Source organism: Mirounga angustirostris, unplaced genomic scaffold, assembly GCF_029215605.1.
Source record: "Mirounga angustirostris isolate CCGP_5_RB_7025 unplaced genomic scaffold, mMirAng1.0.hap1 SCAF_7, whole genome shotgun sequence".
Taxonomy (NCBI): domain Eukaryota; kingdom Metazoa; phylum Chordata; class Mammalia; order Carnivora; family Phocidae; genus Mirounga; species Mirounga angustirostris.
The window spans coordinates 59,898,483-59,912,987 of NW_026991715.1; the positions used below are offsets into that span (position 1 = coordinate 59,898,483).

Consider the following 14,505-nt stretch of genomic DNA (forward strand, 5'->3'; position numbering starts at 1 on the left):
TCATACACTTTGGAGCAAACATTCCTTGAATGAAATGGTGGGTGGAAGAGTACACATCTCTAAAATTATCACTCCCTGTCTTCTATTATAATTGAGTTGCATACTGTTGAATTCTTATAAGCAAAAGTATGTACAAGGCAACTTTGCTGCAGTGTTTACAAAAACTAAGGATGTAAGTAGAGTATATTGAAGACTTAAATTTAGTGTGCTAGTTCTGAATCACAGTGGAGACTGGCAGTCAGACAACTATAGGTAGCTTTGTGGATCCCTTAATGCTCATGCATACATGCAGAGAATTTATGTGGATACTTCATTATTTTTTTTTTAAGATTTTATTTATTTGTGAGAGAATGAGAGACAGAGAGCATGAGAGGGAGGAGGGTCAGGGAGAAGCAGACCCCCTGCTGAGCAGGGAGCCCGATGCGGGACTCGATCCCGGGACTCCAGGATCATGACCTGAGCCGAAGGCAGTTGCTTAACCGACTGAGCCACCCAGGCGCCCTATGTGGATACTTTAAATCAGTTCTAAAAAAACCCATACATTATCATTTCAAATAGGGTATTTAGTCTTTGGCATATGGGGGAAAGGAAATGTTTTAAATGTTTAATTTAAAAATATACTGCTTATGTTAACAGCACAAGTTTTTTTTATTCTTATGAAATTGAAGTAATTTCTTTTCCTTTTTAGCACAAATTTAGAAAGAAGTGTTAAAATTGAGCATAACACTGTGTAGTGGCCACATAGCACAGTAGACTGCTAGTGAGGGGGGCATATAGGATGATGTGTTTTAAGATACCTAGACCTCCTGTGATTCAGCAGATTTTTAGAAAATTAAAAATTTTTATTTATTTTGAGATAATTGCAGATTCACATAGTTATAAGAAATAATACTGTTTACCCAGTTTTTTCCATTGGTAACATCTTGCAAAACCATTGTGTCATGTCAAAACCAGGATCTTGACATTGATAGAGTAAAGATAAAGAACACTTCCATCACCAAAGGATCTCCCATGTTGCCCTTTTAGAGCACATTCACTTCCCTCCTGCCCTCATTTCCTTCTTAACCCCAGTAGTCACTAATCTGTTCATCATTTCTATTATTTTGTCATTTCAAAAATGTTATATAAATGGAATCACAGGGTATGTAACTTTTGTCTTTTTGTGCTTGGCATAGTTCTCCGGAGATTCATCTAGGTCATTGTGTGTATCGGTAGTTTGTTCGTTTTTATTCCTGAGTAAAACTGTGGATGTACTACAGTTTAATCATTCACCAGTTGAAGGACTCTGGACTCTTTCTAGTTTTAGGCTTAGCCTCTGTAAACATTTGTGAACATCCATTTTCACTTCTCTGTGATATATACCAAAGAGTATAATTGTTGGTTCATATGGAAATTGCATGTTTAGTCATTTTTTTTTTTTAAGATTTTATTTATTTATCTGAGACAGAGAGAATGAGAGAGACATGAGAGCACATGAGAGGGGGGAGGGTCAGAGGGAGAAGCAGACTCCCCGCCGAGCAGGGAGCCCGATGCGGGACTCGATCCCGGGACTCCAGGATCATGACCTGAGCCGAAGGCAGCCTCTTGACCGACTGAGCCACCCAGGCGCCCCGCATGTTTAGTCATTTTTAAGAAACTAACAGACTGTTTTTCAGAATGGCTCTGCCGGGTTACATTCCCACCAACAATGTATGAGTGACTTAGCCTTCATGTCCTGACCAGCACTGGTGTCACTTTTTAAAGTTTTAGCTATTCTGATAGATGTATAGTGATAGCTCACTGAGGTTTTAAGTTGTATTTCTCCAGTGACTCAAGATGTTGAACATCTTTTCATGTGATTATTTTCTTCTTTATATTCTCTTGATGAAACATCTTTTCATGTCTTTTGCTCATTTTCTTTTTTTTTAATTTTTAAAAATTTTTAAAAATTTTTTAAAATTTTATTTTGTTACGTTAATCACCATACATTACATCATTAGTTTTTGCTGTAGTGTTCCATGATTCATTGTTTGTGTATAACACCCAGTGCTCCATTCAATACGTGCCCTCTTTAATACCCATCACCAGTGGTGCATGGGTGGCTCAGTCATTAAGTGTCTGCCTTCAGCTCAGGTCATGATCCCAGGGTCCTGGGATCGAGCCCCACATCGGGCTCCTTGCTCAGCGGAAAGCCTGCTTCTCCCTCTCCCACTCCCACTGCTTGTGTTCCCTCTCTCGCTGTGTCTCTCTCTCTGTCAAATAAATAAATAAATAAGTAAAATGTTAAAAAAAAAACCCAAACCAATCACCAGGCTAAACCATCCCCCACCCCCTACCCTCTAGAACTCTCAGTTTGTTTCTCAGAGTCCATAGTCTCTCGTGGTTCATCTCCCCCTCTGACTTCCCCCCCTTCATTTTTCCCTTCCTACTATCTTCTTTTTTTTTTTTTTAAACATATAATGTATTACTTCTTTCAGAGGTACAGGTCCATGATTCATCAGTCTTACACAATTCACAATGCTCACCATAGCACATACCCTCCCCAGTGTCTGTCACCCAGCCACCCCATCCCTCCCACCCCCCACCACTCCAGCAACCCTGAATTTGTTTCCTGAGATTAAGAATTCCTCATATCAGTGAGATCATATGATACATGTCTTTCTCTGATTGACTTATTTTGCTCAGCACAATACCCTCTAGTTCCATCCACGTCGTTGCAAATGGCAAGATTTTGTTGTTGTTGTTTTTGATGGCTGCGTAATATACCATTGTATATATATACCACATCTTTTTTATCCATTCATCTGTCGATGGACATCTTGGCTCTTTCCATAGTTTGGCTATTGTGGACATTGCTGCTATAAACATTGGAGTGCACGTACCCCTTTGGATCTCTACATCTGTATCTTTGGGGTGAATACCCAGTAGTGCAATTGCTGGGTCATATGGTAGCTCTATTACGAACTTTTTGAGGAACCTCCATACTGTTTTCCAGAGTGGCTGCACCAGCTTGCATTCCCACCAACAGTGTAGGAGGGTTCCCCTTTCTCCGCATCCTCGCCAACATCTGTCATTTCCTGACTTGTTAATTTTAGCTGACTGGTGTGAGGTGGTATCTCATTGAGATTTTGATTTGGATTTCCCTGATGCCAAGCAATGTTGAGCACTTTTTCATGTGTCTGTTGGCCATTTGGATGTCTTCTTTGGAAAAATGTCTGTTCATGTCTTCTGCCCATTTCTTGATTGGATTCTTTGTTCTTTGGGTGTTGAGTTTGATAAGTTCTTTATAGATTTTGGATACTAGCCCTTTATCTGATATGTCATTTGCAAATACCTTCTCCCATTCTGTCGGTTGTTTTTTGGTTTTGTTGACTGTTTCCTTTGCTGTGCAAAAGCTTTTTATCTTGATGAAGTCCCAATAGTTCATTTTTGCCCTTGCTTCCCTTGCCTTTGGCGATGTTTCTAGGAAGAAGTTGCTGCGGCTGAGGCCAAAGAGGTTGCTGTCTGTGTTCTCCTCTAGGATTTTGATGGTCTCCTGTCTCACATTTAGGTCTTTCATCCATTTTGAGTCTATTTTTGTGTGTGGTGTAAGGAAATGGTCCAGTTTCATTCTTCTGCATGTGGCTGTCCAATTTTCCCAACACCATTTGTTGAAGAGACCATCTTTTTTCCATTGGACATTCTTTCCTGCTTTGCCAAAGATTAGTTGACCATAGAGTTGAGGGTCCATTTCTGGGCTCTCTATTCTGTTCCGTTGATCTGTGTGTCTGTTTTTGTGCCAGTACCATACTGTCTTGATGATGACAGCTTTGTAATAGAGCTGGAAGTCCGGAATTGTGATGCCGCCAGCTTTGCTTTTCTTTTTCAACATTCCTCTGGCTATGCGGGGTCTTTTCTGGTTCCATACAAATTGTAGGATTATTTGTTCCATTTCTTTGAAAAAAGTGGATGGTATTTTGATAGGGATTGCATTAAATTTGTAGATTGCTCTAGGTAGCATTGACATCTTCACAATATTTGTTCTTCCAATCCATGAGCATGGAACGTTTTTCCATTTCTTTGTGTCTTCCTCAATTTCTTTCATGAGTATTTTATAGTTTTCTGAGTACAGATTCTTTGCCTCTTTGGTTAGATTTATTTAGGTATCTGATGGTTTTGGGTGCAATTGTAAATGGGATCGACTCCTTCATTTCTCTTTCTCCTGTCTTATTGTTGGTGTATAGGAGTGCCACTGATTTCTGTGCATTGATTTTATATCCTGCCACTTTACTGAATTCCTGTATGAGTTCTAGCAGTTTTGGGGTGGAGTCTTTTGGGTTTTCCACATAAAGTATCATATCATCTGCGAAAAGTGAGAGTTTCACTTCTTCTTTGCCGATTCAGATGCCTTTTATTTCTTTTTGTTGTCTGATTGCTGAGGCTTGGACTTCTAATACTATGTTGACTAGCACTGGTGATAGTGGACATCCCTGCCGTGTTCCTGACCTTAGGGGAAAAGCTCTCAGTTTTTCCCCATTGAGAATGATATTCTCTGTGGGTTTTTCATAGATGGCTTTTATGATATTGAGGTATGTACATTCTATCCCTACACTGTGAAGAGTTTAATCAAGAAAGGACGCTGTACTTTGTCATATGCTTTTTCTGCGTCTATTGAGAGGATCATATGGTTCTTGTTCTTTCTTTTATTAATGTATTATATCCTATTGATTGATTTGCAGATGTTGAACCAACCTTGCAGCGCAGGGATAAATCCCACTTGGTTGTGGTGAATAATCCTTTTAATATACTGTTGGATTCTATTGGCTAGTATTTTGGTGAGAATTTTGGCATCCATGTTCATCAGGGATATTGGTCTGTAGTTCTCCTTTTTGGTTCCGTCTTTGTCTGGTTTTGGGATCAAGGTAATGGTGGCCTCATAAAACGAGTTTGGAAGTTTTCCTTCCATTTCTATTTTTTGGAACAGTTTCAGAAGAATAGGTATTAATTCTTCTTGAAATGTTTGGTAGAATTCCCCTGGGAAGCCATCTGGCCCTGGGCTCTTGTTGGGAGATTTTTGATTACTGCTTCAATTTCCTTAGTGGTTATAGGTCTGTTCAGGTTTTCTGTTTCTTCCTGGTTCAGTTTTGGTGGTTTATACATCTCTAGGAATGCATCTATTTCTTCCAGATTATCTAATTTGCTGGCATATAGTTGCTGATAATATGTTCTTGTATTTTTTTGGTGTTGGTTTTGATCTCTCCTCTTTCATGGTTTTATTTTTTTGGGTTCTTTATCTTTTCTTTTTGATAAGTCTGGCCAGGGGTTTAATCAATCTTATTCTTTCAAAGAAGCAGCTCCTAGTTTCGTTGATCTGTTCTACTGTTCTTTTGGTTTCTATTTCATTGATTTCTGCTCTGATCTTTATTATTTCTCTTCTCCTGCTGGATTTAGGCTTTATTTGCTGTTCTTTCTCCAGCTCCTTTAGGTGTAGGGTTAGATTGTGTATTTGAGACCTTTCTTGTTTCTTGAGAAAGGCTTGTATTGCTATATAGTTTCCTCTTAGGACCACCTTTGCTGTATCCCAAAGATATTGAACAGTTGTGTTTTCATTTTCATTTGTTTCCATGAATTTTGTTAATTCTTCTTTAATTTCCTGGTTGACCCATTCATTCTTTAATAGGATGCTCTTTAGCCTCCATGTATTTGAGCTCTTTCCGACTTTCCTCTTGTGATTGAGTTCTAGTTTCAAAGTGTTGTGGTCCGAAGATATGCAGGGAATAATCCCAGTCTTTTGGTACCAGTTGAGACCTGATTTGTGACCTAGGATGTGATCTGTTCTGGTGAATGTTCCATGGGCATTAGAGAAGAATGTGTATTCTGTTGCTTTGGGATGGAATGTTCTGAATGTATCTGTGAAGTCCATTTGGTCCAGTGTGTCATTTAAAGTCTTTATTTCTTTGTTGATCTTTTGTTTAGATGATCTGTCCATTTCAGTGAGGTGGATGTTAAATCCCCTACTATTATTGTATTGTTGTCGATGTGTTTCTTTGATTTTGTTATTAACTGGCTTATATAATTGGCTGCTCCCATGTTAGGGGCATACATATTTACAATTGTTAGATCTTCTTGTTGGGTAGACCCTTTAAGTATGATACCGTGTCCTTCCTCATCTCTTATTACAGTCTTTGGTTTAAAATCTAATTTGTCTGATATAGGATTGCCACCCCAGCTTTCTTTTGGTGTCCATTAGCATGGTAAATGGTTTTTCACCCCCTCACTTTCCATCTGGACGTGTCTTTGGGTCTAAAATGAGTCTCTTGCAGACAGCATATCGATGGGTCTTGTTTTTTAATCCAATCTGATAGCCTGTGTCTTTTGATTGGGGCATTTAGCCTATTTACATTCAGGGTAACTATTGAAAGATATGAATTTAGTGCCATTGTATTGCCTGTAAGGTGACTTTTACTGTATATTGTCTCTATTCCTTTCTGGTCTATGTTACCTTTAGGCTGTCTCTTTGCTTAGAGGACCCCTTTCAGTATTCTTGTAGGGCTAGTTTTGTGTTTGCAGATTCTTTTAGTTTTTGTTTGTCCTGGAAGCTTTTTATCTCTCCTTCTATTTTCAGTGACAGCCTAGCTGGATATAGTATTCTTGGCTGCATATTTTTCTCGTTTAATGCTCTAAATATGTCATGCCAGTCCTTTCTAGCCTGCCAAGTCTCTGTCGATAGTTCTGTTGCCAGTCTAATGTTTCTAACATTGTAGGTTACAGACCTCTTGTCCTGAGCTGCTTTCAGGATTTTCTCTTTGTCTCTGAGACTTGTAAGTTTTACTATTAGATGTCGGGGTATTGACCTATTTTTATTGATTTTGAGGGGGATTCTCTGTGCCTCCTGGATTTTGATGCCTGTTTCCTTCCCCAAATTAGGGAAGTTCTCTGCTATAATTTGCTCCAGTATGCTTTCTGCCCCTCTCTCTTCTTCTGGGATCCCAATTGTTCTAATATTGTTTCATCTTATGGTATCACTTATCTCTCGAATTCTGCCCTTGTGATCCAGTAGTTGTTTATCTCTCTCTCAGCTTCTTTATTCTCCATCATTTGGTTTTCTATATCACTAATTCTCTCTTCTGCCTCATTTATCCTAGCAGTTAGAGCCTCCATTTTTGATTACACCTCATTAATAGCCTTTTTGATTTCGACTTGGTTAGATTTTAGTTCTTTTATTTCTCCAGAAAGGGTTTTTCTAGTATCTTCCATCCTTTCTTCAAGCCCAGCTAGTATCTTTATAATCGTCATTCTGAACTCTAGTTCTGACATCTTAGTAATGTCCATATTGATTAGGTCCCTGGCAGTCAGTACTGCCTCTTGTTCTTTTTTTTTGAGGGGAGTTTTTCAATCTTGTCATTTTGTCCAGAGGAGAACAGATGAATGAGAGAACAAAATGCTAACAGGGTAACAATGACCCCAGAAAAATATACACCAAACAAATCAGAAGGAACCTGAAACGGGGGGAAAAGAAAGGGATAGAAAGAAAAAAGAAAAAAAAAAAAGAAGAAAGAATATGATCAAATATGATCAGGCTGGTGAATAGATCAGTGCCATACACTAGATTTTGGGCATATTTTGGTCTGTTAGAAGAAAGTGCCTCCCAAAATTTTAAAGAAAGAAAAACTTATATATGTACAAAAATAAGGGTAAATACGATGAAGGGATAGAATATGATTGTAAAGATGAAAATTATAAAAGATTTATAAAAGGAATTGATAAGTTGGTTGAAAAAAGAAAGAAGAGAAATTAAAAAAAAGGAGGGGGCAGAATGTGATTAGATAGGAGACTAGAAAAAAGCCATACACTACAGATTTAGGATATATTTTGGTCTGTTAGAAGAAACTGTATCCCAAAATTTTAAAGCGAGTACAACTTATATACATACACACACCAAAAATAGGGTTAACTACAATGAAGGGATAGAATATGCCTCTAAAAATGAAAAATAAAGATTTTTAAAAAGGGGATTGATAAGATGCTGGTTGAAAAAGGGAAAAAGAAAAATTCAAAAAAAAAATAGAAAAAAAAATTAAAAAATTTAACTTTGAAAGACTGAAGAATCAGGGGAAAAAAGCCATGAATTCTATGTGCAGTATTTCCCTAGTGCTGGCGTTCTGAGGTTCTCATTGATCAGTAAACTTGGTCTTGGCTGGCTGTTCTTGCTGATCTTTTGGGGGAGGAGCCTGTTGCCGTGGTTCCCAAATGTCTTTGCCGGAGGCGGAATTGCCCCGCCCTTGCCGGTCAGGCCTGAGTAATCTGCTCGGGTTTGCTCTCGGGAGCTTTTGTTCCCTGCAAGCTTTCCCTGTAGCTTTGGAGGATGAGAGTGAAGATGGCAGCCTCCCAATCTCCGCTCTGGAGGAGCTGAGAACTGGGGGTCCCACTCCTTAGTGTGCCCCCAGAGAAAAGCAGTCAGTCGCTTCTGTCTCCCCGGTCTCTGGCCGCACTCTGTGCTCCCCCGGCCTGTGACTGAGCGTTTCTATCTCTGGCACCCGCCCCGTGTGGAGTCTCCAAACCCAGCAGATCCCTGTGGTGTGCTCCCGAGCCGCTCCTCCCGGGGGAGGCAGGGGAGTCTCCCTGGATCTGCCGCTTGTTGGGTCCCTGCTGGAGGAGCAGTGGCCTGACTGTGCTGTGGATCACGGTTTATGGCAACCCTAAGCTGAGAGCCCCACTCCTCGGCTCTGTCTCTGCAGCCGGCTTCCCTGCTCCAATATCCGAGAGCTCTGCCACACTCAGGCACCTCCAGTCTTTCTGTTACCCCGAGGGTCCCAGGACCACACTGTCCCAGCGAGGGTTCCACCCCCTGCTTAGCCACTGGAGCGATGTCCCTCCGCTGAGCAGACTTCTACAAGTTCTGGTTTTGTGCTCTGCTGCTCTATCACTAGCCCGAAGCGGCTGACGGAGGCCCCCTCCCCCGCTTTCTATCTTCCCGAATATCGCCTTAGATTCACTTCTCCGCACGTCCTACCTTCCAGAAAGTGGTTGCTTTTCTGTTCAGAGAGTTGCTGCTCTTATTTTCTTCGATGTCCTATTGAGTCTGTAGGTGTTCAGAGTGGCTTGATCCCTTTCTAGCTGAATTCCTGGGACCAGACGAAATTTAGGTCTCCTACTCCTCCACCATCTTGCTCCTCCCCCTTTTGCCCATTTTCTAATGGAATTTTTTTCTAACCGTTGAGCTTTGAAAGTTCTTCATATATTCTCGGTGCTAATTGTTGGTTGGATATACAGTTTGCAAATATTTTCTTCCATAATTAAGCAGAATTTAAAAAGAACTGAAAGTAATAATGAGCTCATATGCTGAAAAAAAAAAGTAAAATCTTGTGGTACACACTTAAGGCTCTGGTACTTAGTGTTGGATTTGCATTCAGACTATACCATTTATTAGCTGTGTGACTTTGAGCAAGTTAGTGAATATCTCTGACTGATGCTTATCTGCAAAATAGAGATTTAAAACAGCATCTATTTTATGGAATTGTGAAAATTGAGTTAATATGAAGATCTTGAATATTGCCTGGCTTATAAGTGCTGAATATGTATTGGTTACTATGTTATTTTTTTTTAAAAAAGCATGCATTCACTTACTTGTCTAATACTTTTTTTAAAAATTACTTCTTAGTGGTTGGATTTCATCCCTTACTGGCCTCAACCAAAGTATTCCTGTTGGAATTATGATGATAATCATAGCAGCACTTTTCACAGCATCAGCGGTCATCTCACTAGTTATGTTTAAAAAGGTAAGTGATTTGTACCTCTGTAAATTTTTATACTTAATCTTGTTCAGTTCCCATGTTACCATTTTACTCTTAATTCATTGTACTCTCAAGCTGTTTTGTTGTTCATCTTGAGCATCTGTGCTCTCTTATGATTACCTTTTACAATTATGTTAAGCATAAAGAAAACTTCATCACATTTTTAACTTCCTGTAAAAAGGAAGTATCTTAAAATCCTGTTAGCTCAAGGTTTTTTTGATGAAGAGTCAACCTCATTTAAAAAATTTTGGAATTAAAAAAAACCTTCTAATTTCTTTTTTTTGAATATAAAGCATATTAGCCTGATTAATACATAGAAGTAAATTTGTGTGGAATGTGCATTTTATTTGTATTTAAAATTGAAAGACATGAAATTAGGAATATAAAGTAAGCTGGTGAGAGGTTTGGACTGGGTTATAACATGAATTTGTTTTTAGTGACTGCCCAATTATCTTACCTATACTTCTCGTATAAAATTCCCATGGCTGTTTTCTTAGCCTTAAGAAAATCATTACATAGGGTGAGAGGGAAATCAGTGGTTTTGTTTGTTTATTGAAAGTTTTACTGTGTCTCAGATACATATTTTTGATATTCTACATGTGTTCAGACATGTAGGTTCTACATGATATCAAACCCTGGGAATAACCCCTGTGTTTTAAGATGATAAAGACTTTTTGATGGGTCTCACTTTAAAGAAGATAAGTCCTTTGAACAGTTTTTTCTTTATTTTTTTCCTGTCTGGTAACTTGAGAATATGTACAAGGAATACTTAGAAATAACTGTACTTTGTATTTAAGAACACTTTGTACTCCTGAAATATTTTTCTTGTGCATTTGCCTTTTATTCTCAAAACTCTGAAGACTAGGCTGTGTTCTTTCTGCCCATATTTTGCTACTCATTTTTTCTCTTAAAAGCTATTACTTCTTTTCTAAACTACACACATGTACTATCGAAACTCAGCTTCCCAAAGTTACTAAATTCTGTAGCCTTTTTGCAGTTACCTTTTTCCTTGAACTCTGCAGTCTTCTACACTGCAGGTGGCCCCTCTTCCTCAGTCTTTGTAATTGTGTTCTGATTCTTCTGCCTTTGAGGCTGTTCTTTCTTCTTCATTTCTTTGTCCAGCTCCTAAGTACAGGTCTTCTTAAATGAAATCAGTTCTCTGCTCTTTGTGCTATATAGTCTTTTTCCTTGGAGATTTCAATCTCTCCCATTTTTTGAGTTCCTTCTCTTCTCTGTCGTGGGTGCCCTAGAATCTTGGAGTTGGAAGACATAATGCTTTGCATAAAAATGTACTTGCTTGATCGGGTGAGTGTTTAGGTCTCCAGTTGGTCGGTATCATCATCTTACAGTAATGCGTCAGTGACTCATCAATTCCTTCTCAGAACTAGCTCTTTTTCCAGAAGTTCAGATTCATAGTCAAGAAACATTTATTAAGACCACATATTATATGATTTCATTTATATGAAGTGTCCAAAACAGGCAGATCTCTAGAGATAGAAAATAGATTGTTGGTTGTTTTTGACTGGGAATAGGGCAGAGAAGGATTGCTTATGGTCATGAAATTTCTTTTTGTGGTGATGAAAATTAGATTATAGATGATATATTCACAACACTATAAATAAGTACTAAACCCCATTGAATTCTACACTTTAAGAGGGTAAATTGTTGATTATGCAAATTTTATCTCGGGAGCTATTTTTAAAAGAGGAACATTTATTAATTACCTACTATAAATTTGGTGATGCTAAGTATTTTCTCATGATTCCATTTAAATTTATTTCAGCACTTTGACTGCTTTTGTCAGTGTTTTCATTACTTTTTAAGTCACTTTCCTAGATACTTTCTTAGCATCTTTTTCATCTTTTTCTTCCTCTCCATTCCCAGCCTCATCTAGCCCAGAATTTTTTTGCAAGTCACTCACACTCCCAGCTTCCTCCAGTCTGTTTTGTGTGTAGTTAAATGTTAATCTAAAAAAACCCCAAACTCAGCACTCTGAAGATTTTTCAAGTGGACTGAGTTGGGAATGGGATTTTGGTGGTTATGGGAAGTAGGGCTAGTAGTGACCTTTTACTGCTCCTAGAACCAGACTTTCTCCTCTAGTCAAACTGTATTTCTAAGTTTCTTCATATATATCACATATGTTCCTTTGTCCCAGTTTTTGTTCATGCTAGGCCTCTTGACTCCTGGGTTGCTTCATCTTCTATGCCAGTTGAAGACCTATGAGTGTTCTTTCAAGATCTTCATGCCTCTTTCACAGAATCTCTCATTACTCATGTCTCCAGGATTAGGTCATCCTCTCTTTTCTTGGGGAACTTACTGTAGGTATTACTCACTGCAGCATCTGGGCACAAGCCACTTTATATACCTTATATTCTGGGTACCCAGCTTGTTAAAATTCGTCTGGGTGAACATGTCTTTTAGCATTGGAATGAATTAGAAGAGCAAGAGCTTTGGAACCATACACTCAGGTTGAAATTCTGGTGCCTTGACTTAGAGCTTTGTGAGCTGAGGCAGTCTTCTCTAACCACTGAGGTTCAGTGTCATCACCTGTACTCTAAGTTCCATGAGAGCAGAGACCTAGTCTGTTTTCTTTGAGGTTATATTTCTTACATCTGGAACAGTGACTGGCAGTGATTGGCATGTGATAGGCACTCAAAGTATTTGTTGAATGAAGGAAGGAATGGGAATAATAACTACTTCCAGAGTGTTAGGGTGAGGGTTAAGTGAAACAGGGAGCATAATTTGCACAGCACAGGGCTTTCTCAGTTAAAATTAACTATTTTTTTCTGGTCTTCTTGACCCCTTTATCAGTTTATATACAGGGTCTGGTTTAGTGTCTACTTTTATTTAGTAGATGCCTGTGTCAATCAGTGTTGTGTCAGAGAAACAGAATGAAGAGATTTATTGAAAGGAATTGGCTTATGTGGTTGTGGGGGTTGCTAGGTTAGTCTAAAATCCATCAGGCAGGCAGTCAGGGAGGGTCAGAAAATCTCAAGCAGAAGCTGAAGTTCCAGTCATAGGTGGGATTTCTTCTTCCTCAGAGAAATGTCAGTTCTGTTCTTAAAGCCTTTCAACTAACTGGATCAGGCCTACCCACATAACTCAGAACCACTCATTTTCTTAAAGTCAAGTGATTAATAATCACGTGCACAAAATACCTTCACAGCAACACCTAGATTAGTGTTTGATTGGTAACCGAAGACTATAGCCTAGCCAAAGAAACCTGACCATGACAACATCTCTTTGGACATTTCTTTAATTATTCTATATGTATCATTGGGGGTGCTTTATAAAACTAGAAATGTAATAAGTTTAGAGTACAGTGGAGGGTTTTGTGGTATGTTGCAGATTCCATTCATTTGTTAACCATTTATGAGCATGTGTTATGTGTCAAGTACAGCACTATGTATGAGCTCACAGGGCATGGAGCCTACATACATACATACATATGTACATAAATATATATATATATGTAATATATATATGTGTCTCCATATATATCTCCATATATATATATATATATATATATGTGGAGAGAGAGAGAGAGAGAAGATATATGGGCATCAGGTTGTTTTCAACTTTGAATCCAGAGAGTATAAAATAATGCTGGAGCACCAAAGTATAAACACACAGTAGGCTTTTGGATGTATAAGTTGGGAGCAAAGGAAAGAGCTTTAGGCTGGATTTCTAGACTTGGGAAGTAACAACTTCTTGATGTAAATGAAGTCTAGAAAGTGGGTATGGTAGTGAGATGAGGGTAGAACATACTGCAGATCTGCTGAGGAAAGAATGTGGGGGATTTTAACCAGTGGTGATGGTGCGTATGTGGCACAGATTATTAATCCGGTCAGAGTGTGGAGAAAGTGTTTATTCTACAGCTGCTGTGGAACTGACTGCTGTGTGCAGCACTCTGAAGTCTTTGACCTGCAGCTTTTCCCCCAGGGACACAATTCTTTAAGATCCAACCCATTAAAGGAAAAGTTTTAGAGCCGTGCTGATTGTATGTCAGGCATTCGAAAGAACTATGACTGCTTCCCAACTAAATGTATTAATATGGGAGTTGTGCAGCATACTTTCTTTTGGTTGACCTTTTCTTACCTCATAGTTGAACTTACCAGTTAACTCCTTTTATACGTGTTCACTGTCAGTCAGTGCAATACCAGTCCCTGAACTTCTCTGAATCTCATATTCTAGGGGAATAGGAATTTAGATGAGATGATTTTCTGTATGATTTTATGAAGTACAATAAATGGGGATAATATAAGCTAAAATACAATTTGAGCTCAGATTTCATACTTGTAGTGGCAAGGATTTCTCTCTCTCTCTTTCTTTTAAGGATTTTATTTATTTGAGCGAGAGAGAGAGTACAAGCAGGGTGAACGGCAGAGGCAGAGGGAGAAGCAGGTTCCTTGCTGACCAGGGAGCCCGAAGTGGGGCTCCATCCCAGGACCCTGAGATCATGACCTGAGCCAAAGGTAGACGCTTAACTGACTGAGCCACCCAGGTGCTCCTATTTCTCTTACTTTTGATAGAAATTGAGATCCAGTAAAAACGCCCAACAAACAGCTGAAAGCATACTGGCTGTTTCCTCTGTGTGTATGTAGCCATAGTTGCTAACCACTAGGGGTCAGGCTCTTCATAAACAGTTAATGCCCTCCAAAAGTTCCCAATGCACACTATTTGACTCTAGAATTGTTTCATTTTGTTAAGACTATTCTGTGTCTCCAGCCCCAGCTAAACATGCTTGGTGGTA

General features: G+C 39.0%; 1 protein-coding gene across 2 annotated transcripts in view; it reads left to right on the forward strand.

The window, feature by feature from the left end:
• SCAMP1 (secretory carrier membrane protein 1) overlaps positions 1-14,505 on the forward strand; it is a 123,984-nt gene that overhangs the window by 95,917 nt on the left and 13,562 nt on the right. For both annotated transcript variants that reach the window (XM_064596281.1, XM_045897012.3), the window contains one exon: positions 9,620-9,737. In XM_064596281.1, the coding sequence (XP_064452351.1) occupies positions 9,620-9,737 (118 nt within the window). The remainder of the gene's footprint in view (positions 1-9,619; positions 9,738-14,505) is intronic.